The 25,584-nt window shown below is 53.1% G+C and overlaps 2 protein-coding genes across 5 annotated transcripts in view; one reads left to right on the top strand and one right to left on the bottom strand.

Moving 5' to 3' along the window:
* Positions 1-1,306: 1,306 nt before the first annotated feature.
* NCF2 (neutrophil cytosolic factor 2) lies at positions 1,307-12,142 on the top strand (the record flags this gene model as incomplete). Its single annotated transcript, XM_084266030.1, has 15 exons — positions 1,307-1,480; positions 1,963-2,045; positions 2,360-2,468; positions 2,876-3,010; positions 3,379-3,486; positions 4,609-4,668; positions 6,122-6,165; positions 6,369-6,510; positions 6,819-6,881; positions 7,266-7,341; positions 8,344-8,387; positions 8,942-9,093; positions 9,168-9,279; positions 9,509-9,671; positions 11,247-12,142. 15 exons carry the CDS (start codon positions 1,307-1,309, stop codon positions 11,342-11,344), a joined length of 1,563 nt encoding a protein of 520 aa, XP_084122156.1. The 3' UTR covers positions 11,345-12,142.
* Positions 12,143-12,258: 116 nt separating this feature from the next.
* SMG7 (SMG7 nonsense mediated mRNA decay factor) overlaps positions 12,259-25,584 on the bottom strand; it is a 32,744-nt gene continuing 19,418 nt past the window's right edge. For 2 of the 4 annotated variants that reach the window (XM_084266026.1, XM_084266028.1), the window contains exons 13-21: positions 24,959-25,103; positions 23,388-23,776; positions 21,947-22,312; positions 20,272-20,421; positions 18,039-18,119; positions 17,377-17,536; positions 15,738-15,908; positions 15,500-15,651; positions 12,259-14,668 (exon numbers count right to left, since the gene is read on the bottom strand). In XM_084266026.1, the coding sequence (XP_084122152.1) occupies positions 14,555-14,668; positions 15,500-15,651; positions 15,738-15,908; positions 17,377-17,536; positions 18,039-18,119; positions 20,272-20,421; positions 21,947-22,312; positions 23,388-23,776; positions 24,959-25,103 (1,728 nt within the window). In that variant the 3' untranslated portion in view covers positions 12,259-14,554. The remainder of the gene's footprint in view (positions 14,669-15,499; positions 15,652-15,737; positions 15,909-17,376; positions 17,537-18,038; positions 18,120-20,271; positions 20,422-21,946; positions 22,313-23,387; positions 23,777-24,958; positions 25,104-25,584) is intronic. The other 2 variants (XM_084266027.1, XM_084266029.1) reach the window with 1 other exon arrangement.

The raw sequence follows: 25,584 nt of genomic DNA, 5'->3' as shown, positions 1-25,584 counted from the left end.
AACCCAGCAGAAGGACAGCTGCTCTGAACATTTGCTGTGCTTGCATCCCTCAGATCCCATCTTCCCCTGAATCGCAAGGAAAGAACAATGCAAAATAAAACAGCACTTGCCCTCGGTGATCCCGTGTCCTCCAGCTCCCTTTGTACCAGTTTTGGCATCCCCTGACCCAGCGGTGCACTGCTACAGCAAATTAACGAGCAGAAAATCATCTCTACAATAAGGTGAGCTGTTTACCACAAGATGGGATCTCCCATTCTTTAAAAGAATGAGAAAAGACACCTTGGAGGGGTGTTTTCACGCTAGCCGTGGTGTTACTCCCACTCCTCTCCCTCAGCATCGCTCTGGCTGGCTGCATTTCCCTCTGCTTTTCTGGGGGTCACAGCATCTTCCCCATGCTCCAATGGGAGCTGGCTGGGCACAAAGGGATGCTGAGGGCACACTGTGCACCTGCAGAGCCAAAGGCAGAGCCAGGTTCAGGACGTGCTCAGTTCTACTTTCCATGTAAAACTAAGGCCTTGCTCTGCAGCAGCGTGGGTTTGGTCCCAAGCAGAAGCCAAACAAGCCCCCCCAGCCTCCCTCCCATGTTATGTAACTTGCTGGGGAAGTGTGAGCAAACACAAAAGGGCCAAGTCTTGCCGACATACACGAGGCTCTTACAAAACACGCATCGCGTCACTGGCATATGAGGCAGAGGCAAAGTCATTCCAAACCCACTTCAGAACCATGTGTGGAGCACCCGGCTCCCACTCAGCTGAGTCAGACCCCACCGTCACTCCCTTCGTGGTTCTCAGCATCCCTGTGCCCCCAGCAGCACCCCAGAGCCAGGTTACACCTCCACAGGAGTGATGCTGAGGTGCATTCCCACCCCGCTCGGGTGGGCAGGCCGGACAGCCACACCGCCAGGAATCATCCAGCCACCACCTCCATCCAAGGCCGCATTTCAGAGGGCACCGGGGGCTTGGCCGCTGGCCCTGTGGGTCTGTAACCCTGAGTTTGACCCCATCAACCACCCAGCTGGCTAAACCCCTGTCTTTTCACACCAAACCCAAAGAGGTAAAGAGCCACTGCTGGAGTGGCCCTGGCACACAACCCGTGTCAGCTCCGCACTGAAACCCTAGGCCTCACTTCCCCATCCCCGGGAGGGCCGCGTTTCACTGACGTGAGGCCACTTCCTGCCAGGTTTGCGACACGGGCGGCGGGGAAGGCAGAAGTACAGGCAGAGCGGAGCGAGAAGCGAAGCCGAGCGGCGCTGCGAGGGAGGACGAGGAGAGGGACGAGCACTCCGCGCCCCGCTCCTGACCGCACCATGTCCCTGGTGGAGACAATCCGGCTGTGGCAAGAAGGGGTGTGTGCAGCGGACAGGAAGGACTGGAGGGCGGCCCTGGATGCCTTCGTGGCCGTCCAGAACCCCCCTGCCAAAATCTGCTTTAACATCGGCTGCATCCACCTGGTCCTGGGGAAGCTGGCCGAGGCGGAGGAGGTAAGGTACAGCCCCCCACTTGCAGGCACCTGTGAGTCCACACACAGACCTGACAGACAGACGGATGCAGTGGGAAAGGGAGAAATTAAGGAACATGATCTAAGGGAAGGATTTGTGATCTTTTAAAGCTGGGATGAAGCGTGACAGCCCTGGGCTGTTCCTGCTGAACCTGTTCTCTCCCTGCGTCAGAGGACAAGCAGCAGAAGAGGCCCTTGTCTTGCTGCTCGTGCTTTCTGCCTCCCAGAAGTGACCACAGGGCACCAAGCTGCCCAGACAGCAGGGGTAGATGGTTCCAGCCCCCAAAAATGAGGACGTGGGTACAGACTGGGTTGCACAGTGCTCAGTGCTGTAGGGAAATGCAGCCCACAGGGCTCAGCTGAGGCCCTTGGCTAAAGCAGGACTGGCACAGGCACTTTGCACCTTGGGTTTTTAAAGGTCCTGCCTTCACAACCCCTTTTTGCCCCTCTCTTACCTCCATCCAGGCATTCACCCGGAGCATCGGCTGCGACAAGCACCTGGCAGTGGCTTATTTCCAGCGTGGGACCGTGTTTCACCGGAGGCAGAAGTGAGTGAAGGGCTTTAATGTGTTGATTGTGCTACTTGCAGAGATGACAGCCTTCGGCTGAGGACAGCCCTGGGCAGGTTGGTACAGCCCCAGGAGCCAAATCGTAACCCCTCAAGGTAAAACAGGCTTCTGTTCATCAGCAGCGAGGTCTTGGGATTGACACCAGCCTTGGAGCATCTCTCCTTGCCCTGGGGTGTCAGGAAACAATACAAGGAAATAGGAGGGACTTAACTCAAACAAGCTTAAGTAAAGACTGAACAGGCACCTGCGAGGGGTACCAGGTGGTGGTGACACCCTTGTCCTCTGCTCCACAGCTACAAAAAGGCCATTGAGGATTTCAAAGAGGCACTGGCCCAGCTGCGAGGTAACCAGCTCATTGACTACAAGATCCTGGGGCTGCGGTACAGGCTCTTTGCTTGTGAGGTAAGACAGACTTGACTGACAGTTTTGGTCCCAAAGAGTTGATCAAGAACTTCTTCCCAGTGAGGGTGAGGGAGCCCTGGGACAGGCTGCCTGGGGGGGGGTGGAGTCTCCTTCTCTGGAGATATTCCAGCCCCATCTGGACGCCTCCCTGTGCAACCTGTCCTAGGGACCCTGCTTTGGCAGGGGGGTTGGACTCGATGAGCTCTGGAGCTCCCTTCCAACCCCTACAGCTCTGTGATTCTGTGAAACCGAAGGAGAAGACAGCCAACCTCTCTTTGTGCCTCATAACATAAACCAAGCACACTGGTGCAGTGTCCTGCACGGTGCCACCACCCTGCTGCCCTCTCCTTCATTGTGCTCTTGACAAGCTCCAAGAGCTCGTTTCCTTACTCCCATCCCTTTGGCAGATACTCCACAACATGGGGCTGGTGTACGCCACAATGGAGGACTGGAAGAAAGCCGAGGAGCACCTGACCCTGGCCATGAGCATGAAGAGCGAGCCCCAGCACAACAGGATCGACCGGGCGATGGAAGCCATCCTGGTAAGGAGGAGCAGGTCATACATCCACCGTGTTTGCCTCCTCCACAGGAGGAGGGAGAAAACCCTAGTGACAGAGAAGCCACCCATCTTTTAGCTGTGACTTTAGCAGAGTGGGAGAAAAATGCTGTGGGCTCAGCAAACCACGGGTGGCATACTGAGTCACGAGCTGGTGGGAAGAGCTTGGAGTCACCAGGAAGGGACAGGGTGGGAAGACCAGGTTGAATGGACCATGTCAGGGCTGGGGTCGGGCTCTCATGGTGCTGTGTTGGCTTTATGGAGTGAGACCTTAACCCTCAGGGTGGGAGGAAGGGGACATTAAGCAGTCCCTGCTCTCACCTCTGAAGAGCACTCACCTTCTCTGTGCCACAGAAGCAGAAGCTCTGTGAGCTGGTGGCCATTCCTGTGGGGAAGCTGTTCAGACCGAACGAAAAGCAAGTGGCTCAGCTGGAGAAGAAGGACTACCTGGGAAAAGCTATGGTAAGAAAGGAACACCTTATTTATTTGGGCCAATCCTGGGGGTTGAGAGAGCTGCTCACCACCCTCTCACCGCCCCTCTGAGCTGCTATCCGCTGCCTGGGTGGGTGGTCAGAGATCCAGAGCTGGTCTGTGCCTTGGGGATCCTCCTGGGCATGGAGAGAGGGATGGCACGTGGGTGTCTCACATGGAATGGGGAGGCTGTAGGAGCAGAACAGAGGAGCTCAGAGCATGTTTCTGCAGAGTGTGGCCTGTTCTCTGTGCCTCTCTTTAGTCAGAGATGAGGGACAGGCAGTCAGCAACCAGCTGGGAAGATCCCACTGGAGCTTCAACTCCAGCCAAGGCTTTTTCAGGGAGGGAAAAAGCAGCTACTTAAAACCTGACAACAACCAACAACCTCCAGTTCTTTCTCTGCTCCATCTGAAAGGGCCTTTTCAGCTCAGCTAAGGGAGCAAGCCTTCCTCCCGTGGGCCTGCAAAAATCCAAGCACTGGGATGTCACCCTTGGGCTCCTGTCCTGGGTCGCCAGGAAGTGACCCATCAGCTGTGCAGGGAGTTGGTTGATCAGAGCCAAGCAGCTCCTCGGGTGTCAGGGGATCCCCAGAAACCTGCACACAGACAATTGAACAGCCTGCCCAGGGGGAAGTGGAATCTTCTTCTCTGGAGAGATTCCAGCCCTGTCTGGACGCCTCCCTGTGCGACCTGTCCTAGGGACCCTGCTTTGGCAGGGGGTTGGACTTGAACTCTGGAGCTCCCTTCCAGCCCCTGCAGTTTTGTGATTTTGTGATCTATTAACTTCCAAAACAATGCTTAAGGTTATCCACAGGAGTAAGGGATTGGGTTGGACCCTCCCTTCAATGTTTGTGATTAAAATACACGGGGAAAGCTTTTCCGTTATAGTGACTCATCCTGCAGGAAAGGTGAGCCTGAAGGCTGAGACCTTGCCACATCTGTGAGATGGGGGCTTGCATCAGAAGCATCAGTCAAGGATGCTTAGCCTAAAATCACAGCCCCTCTTGAACCTGAAGCATCCTGAGGAGCTTGGCCTGGCCAACAGCAAAGGAGGAAGGTGGACATCAGAGGTCTATGAGCACCAAGTCCCCATCTGTCTTGTCTTTGGCTCTAGGTGGTGGCATCTGTGGTGGACAAGGATGATTTTTCAGGATTTGCTCCGCTCCAACCACAGGTAAGGCACCACCGACCAACAGGGTCTCTGGCAAAAATTTGGGAGGCCGAGGGGATGGGCATCATTCCACAGCTCCGGCTCACAGCAGGGAGCAGACAGCAGCATTGCCAGCGTGAGCTTCCTGTGGCTGCTGCAGGGAGGAGGTGGGACAGCCCCCACATCTCAGCTGCTCCCTCCATCACTAGAGACCGCGCCCCAAACCCACCTACGCTGGTGGCTGAGGTTAACCCAGCTCCCTGAACAGGGAAGTAGCAGCCTGGAGGCACATCCGCTGCCCCGGCCGTTGCTGCAGGGCGACAGCTTTCAGCAGGGAGCAGCCACAGACCCTCCCCACGAGATTCACGGGGTTCGTCTGCCTCAGCCCAAGCCATGACAGACACAGGGACAGTTTTACTGTGATCGTCCCTCCTCCTCCTCCTAGTTCTTGAAGCCCTTTACATTTTTCTTGTGTTTCCCTGAAACCCACCTTGTACAGATCCTGAGAGCGCAGAGAGGTAGCGCAGCCCCCAGCACTGCTACCCATGAGCAAACAGCCTCTTGTGAACATGCTGACCTCGCTGCAGGAGCCAGGGATGGTGCCAGCAGCTTCTTCAGTTTTACTCCCCTATGAAGAGAGGCTGAGGGAGCTGGGCTTGTCCAGCCTGGAGAAGAGAAGGCTGCGGGGGGACCTCATTGCAGCCTTCCCATCCCTGAAGGAAGCAGAGAAACAGGAGGGGAATCAGCTTGTTCAAAGGGCAGAGAATGGCAGGACAAGGGGGATGAAGTGAAGCTGAAGGAGAAAAGGGTTAGATGAGATCTTAGGGGGAAGTTCTTTCCAGAGAGAGTGGTGAGGGGCTGGAAGGGGCTGCCCAGAGAGGGGGTGGATGTCCCATCCTTGGGGGTGTTCAAGGCCAGGTTGGCTGGGGCCCTGGGCAACCTTGTGTAGCTCCAGGCCTGGAGGTTGGTGACCCTGCCTGTGGCAGGGGGTTGGAGCTCTGTGATCCTTCCAACCCAGACCAGTCTGTGATTCTATGACTCAGAGAGTTGGTAAGTCCACTGGAGACCCTGAACTACTCAGGGGAAGCCCAACTTACCTCTCAAACCAGCTGATCTCAAACTGATGATCTCAACCTTCTGAGACCTGAAAACCCAAATCCCAAAGTGAAACCAGGATTGCTGTGCCCCTGAGCCCCACCTGGAGTTGGGAGAGTTTGGAAGGCGCTGGTTTGAAGGAGCAAAACCGGTGCTGTTCCTCACAGTGCCGTTCGGTGCTTCACGCCCCAGGGCGGCAGAGCACCCCGTGGCTGCTGCAGCCAGCAGCAAAGGGGCAAAAAACTCTCTTTGGGTCCAAATCACCAGCCCTGGGAGGAAGGAACCACACAGGGGTGATGGCAGGGTGCTGCAGGACATGTCAACAGAGGAACTGGAATCCTCCAGATTAATGAGAATTTTCTGGTTGTCCTCCCTTTGGCAGAGCTCTGGTCCTCCACCCAGGCCCAAGAACCCAGAAGTCCTCAGGTAAGGCGCTGTTAACCCCTGCAGATAACCCCTGCAGCAGGTCCAGTCCCATCCTGCACTGTTGCAGCTGAGCACCCAGCCGGCACCCAAAGCTGGGCAGGCCGGGAAAAGGGTTGTAGAAACAAGGAGATGGAGATCTGAGTTCCCCCAAAAAACAGTGATGTCACCCACCTTCCTGACCTGGCTGCTGCTCCCACACCCAGGGCTCTCGAGGGGCAGCCACACCGTGTGCTGTACGAGTTCATCCCTGAGACCGCTGAGGAGCTGCAGGTCCTGCCAGGGAACATCGTCTTCGTCCTGAAGAAAGAGAAGGACAACTGGGCTACAGTGATGTTCAACGGAAAGGTACCAGGGGTGTGTTGGGCAGGAGGGTGAGCAACAGGGTGGGCGCTGTGAGGTTCTACAGAGGATTTGGGGAGCCAAGCCTTGCCATCAGGAACTAAATGAGCTTCTGATTGAAGTCCCTCATGCCTACCCTGCTGTAGACAACAGGGTTCAGTGAAACCCACCTGACCTGCAGTAACTAACCAACCTTTAAGCCTTCAGGGACTCTCCTGGACTCAGGGCAGGGCAAGGACAAGCTGAGCCATGTCCTCCAGCAGCAGGCTGCCTCCTTGCCAAGGAATCCCCACTCCTCTCTCCTTCTTCCACAGAAAGGGATTGTCCCCTGCAACTTCCTTGAGCCGGTAGAGCTCCAGAACAAGCTGCACATCCAGGTGAGGTGGCCCAGGAGATGGTGTCCTGAGGAGGGCACATACCCATGCATTCAACCATCACCTCTTCTGGGCCTTCTGGTAGACCCCATACCGGCCGCTCCCTCCCCCTCCGAATGCCGGAGTTGGTACTTCTGGATCACAGTCACCTTCGTGTGGGCTCAGAGACCTCCAAACCACGGGCAGATGCTGTGCTGAGGGCCCACAGGTGGTGGCCAGCAGTGCCAGGGGATGAAGGAACAGAAAAGTCGCCCCTCCCCAGTTCAAGGCTCCAAGCAAACCCTGGGAAATAGCAGGTTGGGGGTGGTGGGGGAAGCTCCATGAGGCAGCAGCACCCAGCTCCCTCAGGAAGGGTGGCACTGACAGTGCTCTTCCCACCTGGCACAGGAAGAAATCCCTCTTCAAGATGAGATCCCAGAGCCACCCAGCTCCACTGCTCCAGAGCCGCGGCGGCCAGCGCCAGGTCAGTGAGGGACCCGGAAGGGATGGGGGTGCTTTAGGGGGCAAAACCCTGGCAGCGGGTTTGAGACTGGCTCCTTGGTGCCACATCCTCACACTTTGAGACCAGAGCTGGAGTTCATCTCCATCACGTTCCTGGGCCCGTCTGCTCAGAGGTAGGAGCCTGTGGCCAAGCTCTGAGCTCCGTGCTGCTGCAGGGGTGGGAAAAATCCCCATGAGGATGTTCCACCTGGGTGTTAACCCACTACCAATGGCCAACCTGCGCAGACCAGAGCAATCTGTGGGCAAGCAGCCAGCAAACCCCTGCTCTGAGGTGAGCCCGAGCCCGGCAGTGGGGACAGGAGCAGCCTCGTAGGGAGTATGGTGGTAAAGCTGGAGGAGAAGATGGCTGTGGCTCACAGGAATTAAGGACACGTAACTCAGGGACCCAACAACCTCAGGGAGCATCTTTATGATGCCAGAAGCCATCGCAGATCTAGCAGTGGGACCGTATTTGACAACCTGGTTCTGGCTCTCCCCAGGGTGTGTCAACACCCTCCCCAAAGCCCAGAGCAGCTCCAACCGCCCTGCATCACATCTCCCTACCCGGAGGGCTGGGCTCGGCTTTACAGCCCCAGGGAAGGCTGGGGATTGCCTCCTCCTTTCGGTGCAGACCTGGGGCAATCAGAAGAGCGAAGAGACGAAGCCCAGCAGCTCACATGTTCATTTTGCTGTTGGGTCTTTTCTTAAATCCACCCCTAAAGCCCCTGTCCCTGCTCAGGGGGAGGCACAGAGCCCAAACCTCTGCTTGGTGGTTGCACCTCAACTTTACAGATGGGTCCCACTGCAGCTGACGCTGCACTCAGTGAAGGGCCCACTGCCAGCTCAGGGCTGCTTGTTGCCAACTGCAGGTTAACGTTGGGTGTGGAGAGGGGCCGGAGGAGATCTGACTGCATATTTAGGCACCACAGAGAAACACTTACCTGAGCCTGTCCTGAGCCTTTATCTCCTCTTCCTTCCTCCACAGACCACGGTCCTGCCACTGTGACGCAGCCGAGAGAAGCAGCTAAGGTAATACCTTGCACACGCAGGACCTGAGGTCCATGTTTATTGGGAGTTGAGAGGTGTCAGCCCGGCCAGCACCACAGCCCTGGGGGTGGTTCAGGACTTCATCCCTTGGGAGCTTCTCCAACACATAACAACAGGGCTGGGGGTCAGCAGGTCACTGGGATCCACTCTGGAGCCATTCCTGGCTGGAGCCGGAGTGGTGGCAAAGCCCCTGCAGACCTTCTGTCTCAGCTGACCTGTGGCACCTGAGAACAGAGTTGGGCAAACACAACAACCCCAACTCGAAATCAAGAAAAGGGGGTGCTGGGGAGCAGGCACACCTCAAATTTAGTCACCCCAAGGCCACGAAATGTGCACCAAGTGCCTCACCTGCTCCGGTGCTCTGTCCTGGGACAAGCCAACCAGCTGCATGTCCAACCTCAGCCAGGTGCCCCACAGCTGTCCCATCCCAACAGAACCACCTATGGCCACGAGCTAGCAGAGGCATGCTGACCTGACCCACGTCCTGGTCCCTGTCCTCACCCCGCAAGCACTGATACCTCACTCATTGCCCGCAGGAGGCCAAAGCCGCCCCCTCCAGCCCTTACATCCTCAAAGTGCATTACACCTACACCATCGCCCTGCAAGTTGAGCCAGGCCTGTCCTACCCGGAGCTGCTGGAGATGGTTTGCAGGAAGCTGGATCTCCAGCCAGAACACACACTGCTGAGGTGAGGTGCTGCTGGTGGCAGGGAGCTGGAGCCAGTCTGGGGGCTCCCACCCTCACCCACGCCCTCCTGCCCAGGTACAAGCCCACGGGCAGCCAAGCACTGGTGGCTCTGAGAGCACAGAACCTGAAGGAGGCTTGGAGCCAGAGCAAGGACAACTGCCTGACAGTCTGGTGTGACGTCACGGAGGTCAGTGACAGCTGGTGGTGGCAGTGGCCACCTTTTCCCAGTGAGGAACCCAGGCAGATGTTGCCTTTGGTTTCCTTGCCACACATGCAGGCTCGTGGTGGCTTTCAAGATGAGTGGCTGGAAGGCAGAGGAGCAGAGGGGAGAGGAGGACAAGCAGAGCTTGCCTCTGGTACCCTGGTAAAAAGGAAAAAGCCAAAAGGTGTCCTCACTGCCTGGTTTCCTGCCCTAGGGAGAAGGGGCTTTGCTGCACAGCAAACTGGGGGAGTCACAGCAGGAGGCAACACTGGAGGAGACAGCACCAACCCAAGTCGTAGCCCGGTACAGTTATGAAGCCACCCAGCCTGAAGACCTGGAGTTCCAGGAAGGAGACACGATAATCATTCTGTCCAAAGGTAATCAGGGGACAGAGGGAGACAGGGAGGGAACTCTCAGCTCTGCCCCAAGGTGCTGAGATGGGTTCAGTGGAAGCTGCAGCTTCCCAGTGTCCAGCAGTCAGGCCAAAACCTCTCAGTGCTTGGTCAGATGCTGGGTTCCTCACTGGGAGCCTTCCAGCTTCACTGGAACCTCTCTGCCCTAGTCCTTCTGTCCTCCTGAGCAAAGCGTTTCACGCTGGGGACCCATGGAGCAGCTGCCCAGCCCTGGCAGCCTGCAGCGACAGCAGGTGTCTCCTGCAGCCTGCCCTCTGCCCCCTCAGATGGAGCCAGGCTGCTGGGGTTTCTGCCTGGGACAGCTTGTGCTGAGCACCAGTGCTTCACTAGGCAGGCTAGAAAAGCCCGCAGGGTGCTGGAGATGGCAGGTGGAAGCCAGGGGAGAGGACAACCCAAGTTCCTTGTCCCTCACATCCCTCAGAGCTCACCCCTGAACTTCCAGTTTCCAAATTCATGGGGCCCCATTTGCTCCGTTCCCCATGGAGGGAAAAAAATGTAAATAATTAATAAATCCAACCCCCTGAGGTGTTTGCTTCACATGCTCCGAGGAAGGACAGGCTGTTCAGCTCACCTGCCGCTTCTCTGGAGCCCGGAGCCAAGCAGGATCCATGGCTGCAGGGCTGCTTTCCTCAAGTGCCACTGCAACAGCCCGGGGTGCTGCAGCACAGGCAGAGCCCTTCCAGCTCTTCCAGGCCATTCCCACCCCTGTCTCAAGGCGGGAGAGTTTCCCCTGAGCCATGTTTGAGTTCACTAAGGGTGGTTTGTGCTGCAATGAGGCGTCTCCTGGTTGCGGCACAGCACACCTTCGGGTAGGCAGGCAGGGCTCCCTGCTCACAGGGCTACCAACCACCTCCCAGGACCTGCCGTTGACCTGGCTCCCCTCTCCAGCTGGTTCCTTTTTAAGGCTACAAACTTCCATTGGCCTCAATCCTCTTTAAAATGAAGCATTCTGTGCTTCTGGGGAAATTGAGGCTTAAACACAGCCTAAATCTCAGCAAGTCTAGCACATGTTTTTGAGGGGGACCCATTGCAGTGAGTGCAGAAGGCGCTGGAGGGAGGAGAAACAATGATACTTTGCCACAGGCGTAGCTCCATCACCAGTTTGCACAGTAGCTGGCATGGGGCAGTGGTACATGGGCATGGTGTCATCAACAGGTACATTGATGACTCCCCCCACCCCAAAAATCCTACTGCTCCTGGCTGAGCAAAGTATTTCCTGTGAAAATGTTGGTTCTCACCTCTGGTCCTGGAGTTCCCGGAGCTCCTAGGCTTGGCTCAACGCAGGGCAGGATTTTAGGGATATGAAGGTAGACCAGCAGGTGAAGAGTCACTTTAGATGGCACCTTCCAGGTCATTTCCTTGCTCTCCATGCTCACTTCGTTCCCTCTGCCCAGCCCAGGCAGTTTCCAAGCCCCTCAGTTTCTATTTTCACCTCCTTTTCCCACCAGCCTTGCTCCCAGCCTCATCCCCCTCAGCCCCTTTCCCATCCCAGCCACACATTACTGGGGTGACCAAATCCATGTCGCTTTTACCTTCCAGTGAATGAAGACTGGTTTGAAGGGCAGTGCAATGGGAAGATCGGCATCTTTCCCTCTGCTTTCGTCCAGCTGCCTGATACTGAGCACCCGGAGATCTGATTCCAGGAGAGGGAAGGAATTAAGGATTCAACTGCTGCAATTAACATATTCCTGCATTAATCGCTGCACCTGAAAATGGACTTAAGATGTTATTGCTGCTTGTATGAAAAGCTTTGGGTTTTACTTTACCCTGCAACACCCTGGGGTGCTTACCAAGAGACTTCCCTGTCCTGAAGTAAGTGCCCGCGTGTCCCATGCCAGCAGCCAGGAGAGGGCGGTGCCACCTGCCACCAGCCCTGGCAGCAGATCCCGGAGAGGAACTGCTGGTCAGGAAGCCGCAGGCCAGGAAAGGCACCTGTGGCCACTCGGTCCCTTCAAACCTTCCTGCCAAGCCCAGAGCTCCCCCTGCTCCAACAAACTGAGGCTTGGAACCCCCCCCCCCAGTACAAACACCAATCCTTCTCACCCTTGGGGGGGCTGGATCTCAACAAGCTGCTCCTCAGCAGTGGGGAGAGCCGGTGGGACACTGCCTGGAATCTTGGCAGGTCCCACAGCAGCAGAGCTGCTCCCTACAGAAAAGCCCACACAGCTCCAACAATGTCCTCTTCCCCAGCCCAGAGGTTTCCCCCAGGGAATCTCATGCTTCCTTTTCAAGGAATCAATTCCCAAGAGCTGTTTGGATGCAAATAAACACCTGTCATCAGCCAAACGGAGCAGCTCCAGAGCTTTCCCACATGTTCAGAAGCAGGCTGGTTAGGAACTGGCTGCAGCCAGCCCAGCACCCAGGTCAAGGGCAGAAGGATCCATCTTCCTCCAGCTCCCACCCTCTGGAAAAGAGCTTTCCAAAAAGCTTTTCCCAGCCCACATTTTTGGTTCAGTACATAAACACCCTCCCCCTCCCCTCAAAAAACCCAACCCCATGCCATACACAGGCCACACAAAGCCACAATCCAATTATTTGCACTGAGCCCAAGCCAGAATCTCTGTGATTTATTTCATTCTCTTTCAAACAGGGGGGGTGAGGGAAGAAAAATAAAAACCAACTTCAAACCTTCTCCTGACTTGTCCAGGAACACAAGAAATGCCTTTTTTGTTTTTTAAAGCAGCCTGCAGCTGAGTTACACAGGAAATAAACGCGACACAGACCTGGGTGGAGAGAACATGGTTTAATTAAAGGCCAAGCTGATTTCAGCAGCTGCAGTTCTTGCACAGACAGACGAAAAACACAAAAAAAGCTTACAACACAAACCAGTTTCTGTTTGGGGCCCCTTCCCTCACTCCCCTGGGGGGGTTGGAGGGCAGGAGGGAAGTCCCAGCCGAGGATCGGGAGGCATTTCCCGAGGCCGGATGCTCATGCACGAGCGGAGCGCTGCGGCTGGGACCCTGGCACCGCCAGGAGCGAGGTGACAAACTGGGTCAGCTCGTCTGGGGCGCGAGAGTCGGTGATGGGGCAGACACTGGAATGTGGCGGCTGCCCGGGCGCGCGGCTCGGGACACAAACTGGGAGGGGAACACAGAGGGGTTCGGTTCATCTTTCTGGGTGGGAGCTTCACTTCTGGTGGACTTTTCCTTTTAAAAAAGGAAATACAGGTTCGGAACGCAACAAAAGCCAGCGGCATCACTGAAGGTGGAGAGGGGGAGGTGCTCATATTCCCCCCCCAAACCCTGGCCCCGGAGGGGTAGCGGGTCTCCTCCATCTTCCCTTTTGGTGATCTCTGGGGCTGCCCAGACTCCAGCGTCACTTCGGATCCTGCGTGTGCTTTGCTCTGCAGCTGACTTCCAGCCCAGAGATCCTGAATCATCCCACAAACCCCTACAGCAAACAGACATCGGGATCGTTTCCGTAAACCTTCCCGGGAGACCTAACAAAAGCACTGTCCTTTTCTTTAACAAAGCTTCCAGTCTTCCTTTCCCCCCCTAATAAATAGCAAATAAAAGGTTTACCCTTTCCCTTCTGCACCTTTTTGCCTAGTAACATGCTACGCTCTCTCCCACGCATGGGGTACACACGCCTGTCCAGGGGGTGCCTCCAATTTCCTTCTGGAACTCAAAAAAGTCTGGGGCTGCAGCTGGGGTAGGGGACACGGGGAGCAGGATACGTGGGGACGGACGGGTTTCTGCAGAGCTGCTGCGTGCTGGCAGGGTTCCGTACGCTCCGCGTTGTCCAAGGCCGACTGCCGGCTTTACCCAGCCCTGCTGGACCCCTGATTGATTATTTCCTGCGAGGTGTCACACACATCAGTAACGGAACTACTGGTGTCCAGCGAAGATGAGGGGATGGAGAGAGGAAGGAAGAAAAAAAAAAATAACCCCAAAACAAACCAACAAACCAAACCAAAACCCACTGAAAGCTTTCTAGCTACCTATTAAAATGAGTCAAGCTGTGAATGCACCGGCTGGCCCGCCCTTGGCGGCGCTAGCCACTACGCTACAGTAAAACGAAGAGGAACCGAACATTAACTTAACCCCCCCTCCCCGTAGCGGTTAACTTGCTTATCCAGCAGAGTGCTGTGATGCCCCATGTCGCCGACTGCAGCTCAAACGCCTACAGAGAGGAGGGCATTTCATGCTGGAGGCTCTGAAGCCACCCGCGGGCTTGGCCAAAGCCTTTTGGGCGAACGGTGAAGTGGTATCAAGTGCCAAACTCTCCTTCATGAAACTCCTTCGCTAGCCCAGGAGAGAGAGAAACCCACCTCACACCAACCACCTCCGCCTGGAGCAGCGACTGGGGGCTTTTCATTGCTACACACTGACTACGAAGCACGTCTGTGTACAGAATAATTCAGTGTGTGATCTTACTACTGAGAGAGTAATAAAGATGTTTAGGAGTAATTTCAACTACATTCTCAGTCAGCGAAGCAATCGTTAATGGATTCCTATTTTATCTCCCCAAAGAGAGGAAAAGGATCGAGAAGTTCTCGTTGGCTTCTCCCATCTGCCCTTCGATCGCAGCGTTGACTTCCCATGTGGCTGGGGACATGCACGATGGAGAAGGTGAGAGGCGGTGATACCGGGTCACTGAGCGAGACAAACAGCAGTTCCTCTCTCCCTCCCTCCCTCGGGCCTGGGGATGGGAGAGTTCCTGGTGGTGTTTTCTTGCACTGCAGACGTTTTGTGCACACTCAGCGGGTCGGTGGAGCACTTACGCCCTCCTGACAGCAAGGACAGAAGAGAGGGCAGCCACCTGCACAGGACCGTGTGGGCCAGTCCTGCAAACCCAACATGCCATGGTTTATGGAGCCTTCGTTTGCAAGGGTTGCCACCTCTTTCTCAATGCGGTGGGTTCATGGCGCCTTGGCCACGTTGCTGCTTCTGTTTCTGCTGCATCAACAGCTGCTCCAGGGCCGAGGGTCCAGGGTGCATCATGGAGCTGGACCAGATGGACTAAAAACAAACAGCCAACACTAGTACCCTCACTGGCAGCACACAGCCCTTCTTACAGACATCAGGAAGCAGAGAGAATTCTTCATAGCCTCCCTCTTCTCTTTATCACAGAATCATAGGGGTTGGAAGGGAGCTCCAGAGATCAAGTCCAACCCCCCTGCCAAAGCAGGGTCCCTAGGACAGGTCACACAGGGAGGCGTCCAGATGGGGCTGGAATATCTCCAGAGAAGGAGACTCCACACCCCCCTGGGCAGCCTGTCCCAGGGCTCCATCACCCTCACAGGGAAGAAGTTCTTCTGCATATTGGTGCGGAACCTCCTGTGCTCCAACTCGAGGCCATCGCCCCTTGTCCTGTCCCCACAGCCCACTAAGAAGCTGGCCATTTCCCTGTGTCACACACTTCAGATATTTATAAACATTAATAAGATCCCCTCTTAGACTTCTCCAGACTGAACAGCCCTTGTACCATGAATGTTAGCATGGTCTCAGCAAAGGCCTCCCCAGGAGAGGCTCCCCTGGAAGAAACTTAACCTCCTCCAGAATCCTCATTCCCATCAAAACCCATCCTGCATTAACGATTACTAATTTAGACTAGTTATGAATTCATCCAGTTCTGCTGCCTGGCCTTGTGTTGCAAACTGTTCTGGAACAGCAAGAACTGGAAGAGGGTGACATCTCCCAGCACCGGTGACACCTCCCACACTGCATATATAAGTGCATCTGTGGGAGAAAGCCTTCAGATTCTGAGGCAGGCAAAAGGCTAGAGCCCATCACCATGTCTTCCGGCCCCACAGACACACACCTGGCTCTGAAGTGCAGCATCAAACGTACCTTCAGGCTCTCCATAAGCACAGCTGAGGAGTCCTCCATTGCAGGGGGCCCCTGGGCTGCCCAGGTGCCACTGGGAGCGCTGGACTGGTGCCAGCTGCTCTCCGAGGAGGAGGATGTTGCTGGGAGGTAATCCAGTCCAAACCCTCCCATCGCTGCAATGGGAGAAAGGAGAAGTTCAGAGGACGGACAAACCCCTTGCGCAACAACCCACGCCAAGGGCGGGGAACCCAACACTCGCCTGGCTTATCTGTTTTCCAGCGGTCTGCAACTCTCCTGTCCCTGTTGTCTGGAGTCCCAATAGGTCCAAAGTTGGAGAAGGGAACAGAGTTGTGGTTATGGGTTGGAGGGGAGCTTGGCAAGCTGCTGGGGTTGGAGGAGTGAGGAGACTGGCTGGCTGGTGTCGAATGATCTGGTGATTACAAGGCAAGAGGGAAAAGGTCAACAGAAACAGCATGAGCTTCTTAGCTTTGAATTTCTTAGCGCTGCTGCTGCTAATCCTGTATCACCCAGCTCTCTCCAGTGCTGAAGGTCAGTTTTCAGTCCCCCTGTCACACGACTGTAATGCAAACTCCCCAGTTCTGAGTGAAAATATGTGCATGTATGAGAACAGCTGCGTTCCGTGCGTACACGTGCTCACCACAAAACCAAAGCCCAGGAATCCTCAAGAGAGCTGGCTAGCCCAAGTGACTATTCCCTGTGTTCCTTGGATAGTTTCTGTTAAGGTAGAAACCAGTAATAGGGATCTGCCTCAGAGCTTGACCAGCCAATAAACAATAACGTTTGAGCCCAAGGAGTTTGCAGGTTTACAACCCCAACTCCCAAGTCTGGGAATGTTTCACACTTCCGTGCATCGAGCAGCAACCCACAGCAGAACCTAATGCTGCCCAAGAGAGGGCAGCAAGGACAGGAAAAGCCTGTCTGGGGTCAGGGCAGAACCACAGCACAGTAGGGTGGCAGGAGACCACAAGGTCTTAAATGAGGAGAAGGGAGAGACAGCTGAAGCTACACGAGCCAGAAATGCTGCCGGAATACAAATGCTTGACCAGTCCTTCCATCTCACCTACAGCAGTTATGCCAGAGGGGCAGCCAGAGTCTGTCTTAGTGGGACCCAAAAGAGCTCACCCACTGCAGAGGTTGTCCTGGTTCCGGTTTATTTCTTAGGTTCAACTAATTCTCTTCCCTCATGCTCTTCTGGGTTTTGAGAGTAAAAGCACAATGGTAACTATCGTGTTTCTGCCTTTTACTAAGGCAGAAGCTGGATTGCTGTGTAGGTGCTTTACAGCAACCCCCTGAACCATCATATGGTCCCCTATACTCTTCAGTCACACTGCTGCTTTCTCTTTCCAGTATCTACATTATGAGATCCAGAAGCCATGCTGAAAGGGTACAGATCCAGAGCTAACAAAGCCCTATTCCTAAACACTCGTTAGGAACCCAAGTTAAAGAGATTTCAGGACTTAGTATCACACAATCACAGCATCACAAGGTCAGAAAAGACCTTTAAGATTAGCAAGTTCAACTGTTCCTGTCCATGGTAACCCATATCCCTGAGCACCTCATCTACCCATCTGTTAAACACACCCAGGGGTGGGGACTCAGCCCCCTCCCTGGGCAGCCTATTCCAGGAACTGCTGTAGCACTTCCTACAACTCTTACCCTGCTCAGTGGCTTCAGTTAATGTGCAGGCTCCTACGTGACACAAGGGGATTCTGTGATTAATATTTCTGAGAATATATAAAGAAAACCAGAAGCCTTCAGACACTGTCAAGCAGGTTTTGTGGGTTTTTCATTTCCAGTTACACTGAGCTAGCATGAGGGTTCAGAATTACCTCACATCCTCTTAAATCACGAGGAAAACCAATATCACACAGGATTACCTGAGCTGGCTGGAAGGGATGGAGACCACGGTGTCCCTTCAAAGAGAGAATATAGTGAAGTCTCCTGATGGGCAACCGAAGGGGCGACTTCTGTTTTTGTGCTGGTATTCATGTTTTTCCCATACACCTCATTGAACATGCTGTTATTTGGGTATCTTTCCTGAAAAAAATGGGTTTATTTCCAACACTGAGACCATACAAAGGAAGCTATCATCAATCAAAATTATTTTCCTGACTCCTGTTTCACTCCCTAAACCCCATCACATTTGACCATATTACTTAACATAAAATCCATCCTAAATCAGGACAGGTTTCTCCTGGCCAGACTGCAAAGCCTTCACAAAAATCTTTATGCTCCCCATAGTCAGGAAAACTGGATCAAGACCCAGCTCGGTTCTTAGGAAAGGAACAGCTAACAACCACGACTGTGCTCAGGGCAAGGTGATGATTCAACAGTACATCAGCAGAAGTGATTTTGGGAAGGTGACTGATAAAGGCAAAGTCCATCTTGCTGATACATCCTGAACTTAGGCAACCAGGGGGATTTCTTTCAGATTTTCCCTGGGTTTGAGCTCAAGGATATCCCTGTATTTCTGCCACGCTACCTAGTTTAATGGGAAGCTCAAACAAAGGGCTGCAGACTCCAGTCCTCACTTACTTACCTGATTAAGAGAAAAGCCACTGAGGGACAGGAAAGACGATGACTGAGACATCAATTCTGATGGTTTTTCCAGCAGGGACTTCTTCAGAAACCAAAACAGGAAAGAGCAGTTAGTGTCCAGAGAAGTACGTTCTCAGGCACTGCCTAGGTGGTTTGGGTCACATTTCAAACTTTTCCTTGTATTTTTAGCTCCAGCACCTCGGAGGCCAGGGGGAGCAAACCAACAAATGCAGAAAACCAATAGTTTCTCTAATAATTGTAATTAATATCTAAACAAATCAACAGTCACGACAGCTGAGAGCCTGACACAAACCCCACCACCAGAACAGTTTTTAAATCCTAATACTCTGCCCTGTATATCTAGAGGGGAGATTCCTGCTGAAACCCCCCCAAACCCAAAGCCTGTGGTTGTGAAAATCCTTGTACCAATGAGACAGGGTCCTTCCCAGCCCTTTGAGCATGATTCGCCTCTTCTCTGATCCTACCGCTATAACATTTTTCAACCCTATTTCGGGATTATTCAACTCAATTCCGGAATGAGAGCATCCCTGCCACACACTGCTTAGGCAGTGTGTGCACAGCCAACTGCTGTGATTTATTTTTTAATTGTGTTAAATAGTCCAAATTTCATTTAGCACTCTCTCATTCTCGTTATAAGTGACTGTTGACAGGAAGGAAAATAAAAACCACACCACTCCCACGTTTCAAACAGAGGCTCCAAAATTCCTGTGGGGTTCTAGGTTACAGTATTAGGGACCATGACCTTTTCTATCACCTATGCCGCCCCCTCTCATACAGCTGTTATTTCCAGCATAGTATCTGCTTTCCCTTTGGCTCTTACTACGATTAAGCCATGAAAAAGAGTGCTTGAACCAAGCCTACGTAGGGAAGAAGCAGGTTCAGTTATCATCAATACAGAAACCAAAGGAAAATTACAAAACTCAGCTGGTGGACAACACAGCACCAAATTTAGGTTTGGGATCACTGCGCCAGGCAATTAGTGAAGCCATGAGTAAAGCTACATGATCCCAAATGAAAGCTGTGTAGTCTTGCTCCAAAGGAAAGCCCTCTTCCACTCATACCAGCTCAGCATGTCAGACAGTTTTCACTTCACTGTTCCAGTGACAGAAGCCTGACCTAGCGTCCCACTCTCATGGTCATGGTCTCAGTATCTGGAATATCTTTGCTTTTATCCTGCAAACCGAAGCCAAGCAGAGGCTCCTTTTCTTGGCACGCAGCTCCCAGCTCGTTAGGGTTTCAAAGTGCTGGCTTGTTACTTTGAAAGCAGGTTTTAAAAGGCAAGCAAAATCCACGCTCTGCGTATCCATGCGGCTCACACGGAGATGACAGCATCAGCAGGCGCTTCAAAGGAAGCTGCCAAAGCAGCAGCCATTAGTTTCTCAGCAAAAGGCAGCTAACGAGCCAGGAACTGGGGTCTGTTTGGCAACTGGCTCCTGGGGATGGCATGTAAAATAACTGTGGAACAGACTTCACCAGAGATTTCAGGTGGAGTAACAAGCCCCTCTCATTACCGGCGCCGACGTGAAGCACTGGTATTGCAGGTACACGCTTGCAGCCGCGCTGCCTTTTCAGGGGCCACGCAAGGGTTCAGCAGCTCTGAGAGCCTCCAGCTAGGAAGGGTTTAATACATAAGCGTAGGACCCCCCCCATCCCCCACTCCAGTGTCAAAACTGACTGTGTTCCTGAAGGAGTCACTGATTATTTAGTCAGTTTGCTTGCAGTTATCATCTGAAGCCATCCTGCCCTCTTACAGTCCCTTCTGCATTTAGTAGGACAGCTCCCCCCACCTTTATGGAATCGGTAGGTGCAGGTCGTCAGGCGCCCCACTTGTTCTGGTGACTCCCCACAGCTGAATCTCTGCCCCCCCATCCCCCCACCTTTATTACAAAGCCCATACAACTGCAGAAGAGCAAGGACATTATGTGATGGTGCACCACTGACTCTCCTGAGGGCTGTACTTGTGAAACATCCCCCCCACCATCACCATTTTTGATGATTTCAGAACAAATTGGCAGGCCTGGACTCGGCCCAAGAGCTACGCAGTGGGCTCAGGCTGGTCTGAGCCCTTGCAGGAGGACTGGCTCAAGGGGAAGGCAAGGGGGTGGACAGGAGGGGTGGGGGAGAGAAAGGAATTTCCTTTTTCTTATAATTTCACAGAAGATAGAGACACCAGTTAAAGAGTGAGAAGCAGCAGTATTACATCAGATACATACAAAGAGGCTTCGTCCAGGAAGAGAGGCGAGAGGCCCCAGCAGAGCTGGGTAAAGATCAGGAGGATTAGAGAAAATCAGCTCTTCCTCCTCCTCCAAGGCAGCCAGACTCTTTAACAGGTCCGGAGGAAGCAGAGGGGAGCTCTTGGGGTCCTAGTGACAGAAATGAGCACAGTGAGACAACAGAAGGCAGCAAAGGGAACAGCGAGGACAGGCTAAGGGCAAGCAGGGCGAGAGGAAGGCAGAAGGCAGCATGCATGAGCGTGAGGGACACAGAGGGACAATGCCGAGCGGCAAATGGAGCTACCTAACCGTGCCATCCAAGGCATGCCAGGGGCAGCGCCGCATCAAAGCGAGGGGCAGCAGGCTTTAATTAGTGGAGTGCATGCTTCCTGCTGCGATCCATGCCAAACACCAAACCTGTGTGCACATTCAAGGACAAGGAACCCAAAATCTTACAATTATTCTTCTACAGCTGACCTGTGAGTGATTTAGGTTTCAAGTAAAGCTACGTTTGCATCTTCTTCCCTCCACTACTTGTGGAGTCGACATCCCAAGAGACCTATTTCCCCCGCTAAGGGCTGCTAGGCAAGCATATGGCTGACCAGATCACTGGACCAAAAATCCCTGCAAAGCGCTGGTCAAACCCAACATCTTGACTTCTGTGAGGGGTGTTTAAACCAACTTCTGTGCAGGGTGTTTGAAACACAAGCATTGCGGGCACAGCTGCTGTTTGTATAGCATTGCGCCCGCGCACCAAGGCAAGGCAAGGCAAGGCAAGGCTTCCCTTGTAGGGATGAGAACAAGGCTTTGACCCCTACTCCACCTGAAAAGCACAGCCTGAACTCAGGGTAGGGGCAGACTCCTGCACTGTCTGGCTTTTCTCGCTGATGGACAAACCCAGTGGCAAACAAAAGGTCTCAGCAGACCTGAAAATCCAGAGTGCATTTACAGACACACACCCAACCAAAGGACTAGAGAGCCCTCTGGTTCAGTTTCCTTACAAACATCACCAAAAGTGCCCACAAACTGCAGGCTGCTAAAAAAATATAACAAAGTTCGCATGCTCTATAAATAGCAATGTGAAGCACAACTGCGTGAATAGAATCAAAGTATTCCCCTAGTGCACCCAAGAGCCAAGGGAAGTCGTTCAACTCTCTGCACAGTGGGATTTGTAGGAAAAACACAGAACATAATCCGAGACAACATTCCTCCTACCATCCTGTATTCCCAGCCTCAACCTATGGCAGCCTCAGCCGTTCAACACGCTTGAGTTGCTAAGTTCATATAAAGGCTAACAATTCCACTGCGATTATTTGGATGGCTTTTGTGGTTTCCATCACTCACCAGGCAAGAATTTTACCCAAAACTATCAGCTGCCATGTTTTTCAACCTGACAGACACAGTGGAGGGATCTACATCCCATTTGCACTCAACAAGGCTTACACCTACTTGAAAACAAACCTTCAAGAGCTGGATCCCCCCCTCCACAGTCAACTAAAATGGAGGATTCATGACTGTCTGCAAGAACTCCGTACACCAACACCCATTTCTCTCATCAACACACTCACGTTGGGCTACTTGGGGCTACTGGGCATTCCTGAAACAGAGCAACTCTGAGATGTCAGGAATATCAGAGCATCACTGGTTTTCACCACTTAGAGCACGGATCTTTTACCTCAAAGGTCATCCTGGAGACAGCATCCTGCTCTGGGCGGAAGACTCCTTGCCGCTTTCCCCTGCGGTCCATGTTAGACTGCTGCGCCATCACCCTATTGTCAGCCATGCCATAGGAAGTGTCCCAGTAATATTCTGGCACCTTGACTTCTGAGGGGTTCTGGTTATATGGCTCCATTGGGAAAGGCTTCATTTTTTTCTCCAGAGGTTGCTGTTGCATCACGGGAGGCTGTAATGATTGTTCAAAGAGTTTTAGAGGGTCCTGGGCCTGCAGGTAGTAGGACTGCTTGACGGGCATGATCTTCCCCAGTGAGCCTTGGACTTGAGGCGGGTTCCAGAGCTGCTTTGACGAGTCTGTCTGGGGATACTGAGGCAGAGAGGTGTGATTTCACCAGCAAGTAGGAACGAACAGTGTTAACCAAATGTCTAACTCCATGCAAATCATCAGTCTGGCTCACTTCTCTCAGACATCCCACCAACTGTTCTGATTTATGGAGTTATTCACCAGAACTGACAGTCTCCAGGAGCATCTAGAGAAGCTCTATGCCACCAGCCAAGCACAACCCTTACTCAAGCTCAGAACTTTATAACCACCTTTATTAAGGTGCTGAGCCAGCATCTTGCCACCCACAGAATCACAGAACTGTAGGGGTTGGAAGGGAGCTCCAGAGACCATCAGGTCCAACCCCCTGCCAAAGCAGGGTCCCTAGGACAGGTTGCACAGGGAGGCGTGCAGATGGGGCTGGAATATCTCCAGAGAAGGAGACTCCACATCCCCCTGGGCAGCCTGTCCCAGGGCTCCATCACCCTCACTGGGAAGAAGTTCTTCCCATACTGGTGTGGAACTTCCTGTGCTCCAACTTGAGGCCATTGCCCTTTGTCCTGTCCCCACAGACACTGAGAAGAGGCTAGCCATTTCCCCCTGTGTCCCACCCTTCAGATATTTATAAACACTGATCAGATCCCCTCTCAGGCTTCTTTACTCCAGGCTGAACAGCCCCAGGTCACTCAGCCAGAACACCAGGAGGGTCTCACCATCAAGTCCAGACGTGCCAGCAGAGAGATTTTTCTCCACGACGATGTAAACATGAAACTAATTGCTGTGAGGGAACCAACACTGGAACCCAGTTAGCCAAAAGGGTGGGTGCAAGTTCAGACTCAGTCCTCATTACTCAAACAAGAAAACAACAAAGGTCTAAGGCAGAAATACCCCATCAGAAACACCACCTGTGCATCTTGGCTGTTCACACACACACACACACAAAAAAAACCCCATCCTGGTTGCTATGTTCCCCTTAGAGAATAGTATGTTCATGCCCAGAAATTTACAGATCAAAATCCCACATATTAAGGTCTTTAACAGCACTTTTTCAAAGCTAAAAATAAAATGCAACGTTTCTGGATTAAACAAAGCTCAGCACGACTGCATTAGTCAGCTTTACCTGCTGGAATCCGGAGTGGTGCGGTGGGCTCTTCCCCAGGCCCTGCACAGCTTTCGTGGGGGACTGCTGCTGCTGTTGCTGGGCCAGAGCTTGGACCTGTAACTGGCTTGCGGACTGTGCTGTTGCCTGAGCTGGTAAAGATGAGAGGGGTTGCTGAGAAGGAGGTGGCGTTTGCTGAGGTCCCTGGGTCATTGGCCCTGGTCCAGAGGGCCGTTGCTGGCTGTAAGGAATGTGGGACTGTTTCCCACCTTGCACCTGGTTTCCTGCAGGCGAGTGAGCTGTGGGCTGGAGAAAGGTTCCTGGGACAGAAACACCACCTGGGAAGGTGTACCCTGTGCTCATGGAGAAAGCCACAGGAGGGGGGACAACGTAGGTTGGAGGTGGAAACCCTGGAAGAGATAAAAACGCACCTCTCTTTGCAATTTGGCGGGGCAGATAGCTCCCTCCAGAAAACACGTAGGGGTTGTTTGTATTTCCTTCTTGTTTTGCTCACTGAGACCACAAGCACAGGAACCACCAAGCAAAGTTTGCTCTTGTGCACTGTAATTTCCTTTCTCACCTTTGCGAGGCGATTCAGGGTTTGCTCTCAAGCCTTCCTGCAATATTCCAGGCACTGGCAGGAGTCAGCCAGGGCAGTTTCTGGGAGAGCCACAGGTTTTCCTGCCCTTCCCTACCTTTTTCCTTCACCAGTCTGGGGTTTTATGCTTTAACCTAAAAGTTTCCAACCCCTCAAACACACCAATTTTCAGGGACTAAACTTCTGAAGCAATGGACAGAAGGAGTAAGTCTGCTGCCTCCTCCCAGAGGATCACCAATCTCTGGATTAATTTAGATAATGAGACAGAAGGGCAAGCAAGTAAATCCTTATAGCCTCAAGATCAATTTCCTTCTTGTAGGTCACACTGAAGAGCCATGTTTGGATGGCAAGCTTCAGTTCTTTGTCTCTCAGGCTAGATTTTCTGTTGACTTTGGGACAGGGAAGATGTCCCTCCATCCTATACTGAGGGAATAGCTGCAGGGAAGACGCAGCTTCCAGCTATTTTGTGAGCAAACATGGACAGCAAGGTGCAGCAGGAGTGTTCCACAACAAAATGGGACCATGCAACACGGCAACAACAGCATGTAAGACCACACAAATTACAGCTTGGAACATGGGCACCTCTACAAGAGAGACTGAGCTTTGAAGAAGAAAGTGGTGTGCTCGATCCTTTGTAATGGGATTCCTGTGCACAGAGAACACTTCCTCCTGAGCTAGCAGAAGACTCTGTCATGTTTTGATTAACCACAGACAGAGTCTCCTGTGAAGTTCCTTGATCTCACACCCACTAACTAAGGGGGAAGGTGACAGATTCCAAGATTTCATGACAGATCTTGATTCCAAAGCATCAGCAATCATACTTATCTCATTTCAGTTCTGCTGTGCCCCTTCTTTATGACTTGGGAACACTCTCAACATGAGAAGGCACATTCATTAGAACATCTCCTACCTTTAGAGGCTGTAACAACCACTAGAACAGGATTTTCCCTGCAGCCAGCAGTAAGACACACTTCAAAAGGAGGATGCAAATTACCTGGCCGGCTAGGAAGGGGGGGGAAGGCTCCTGGGTGATGAATGGGGATGAACTGAGAACTGCTGGCCTGACTTGGAGTCTGAGTTACAGGTGTTTTCCTGGCTTCAGACACAGGAGTCTTCCTCATCTCCGTCTGGGATTTCACCTAATACAAAAGAAAGCAAGAAGAAATCAGATAACTTCTTCTGTCATTACCCACATCATGTCTCAAGCCCAAAAATGAACTCTCAGATTGTCTGAGAGATTGTCTTTCCCCTACGTAACTGGGAGAGGTTTGGAAAGCAGGAACCCAGTAGCCTCCTCACTGACCTCAGGCAGGCTAGCGCTCCTCACCTCACTAACATGCTCTATGGATATCTACCCAGGACAGCAACAGGCTCCTTCTCTAGGCAGAGTGGGGGAAGCGACCATTATATCCTCAGTCCATACAAAGACCTTACCGTGCTGCTCGCCCACAGTGCCTTAGAACCAAAACAAAAGGCGTAGATGCTACTGTGTTTCTCCTAGGGCACTACTACCTAACTCCTACTACTTACGTGCAGCACCTTAAAATAACCCACAACTCTACCACACTCTTCCTAGGGAGCTCCTTCAGCGTGACCCATACAGGGCAGCATACGTGTAAA

This window comes from Gallinula chloropus (assembly GCF_964237585.1).
Source record: "Gallinula chloropus genome assembly, chromosome: 6".
Classification (NCBI taxonomy): Eukaryota; Metazoa; Chordata; class Aves; order Gruiformes; family Rallidae; genus Gallinula; species Gallinula chloropus.
Note: the sequence above shows the minus strand (reverse complement) of the source record. Positions and strands in the feature narration are given on the sequence as shown.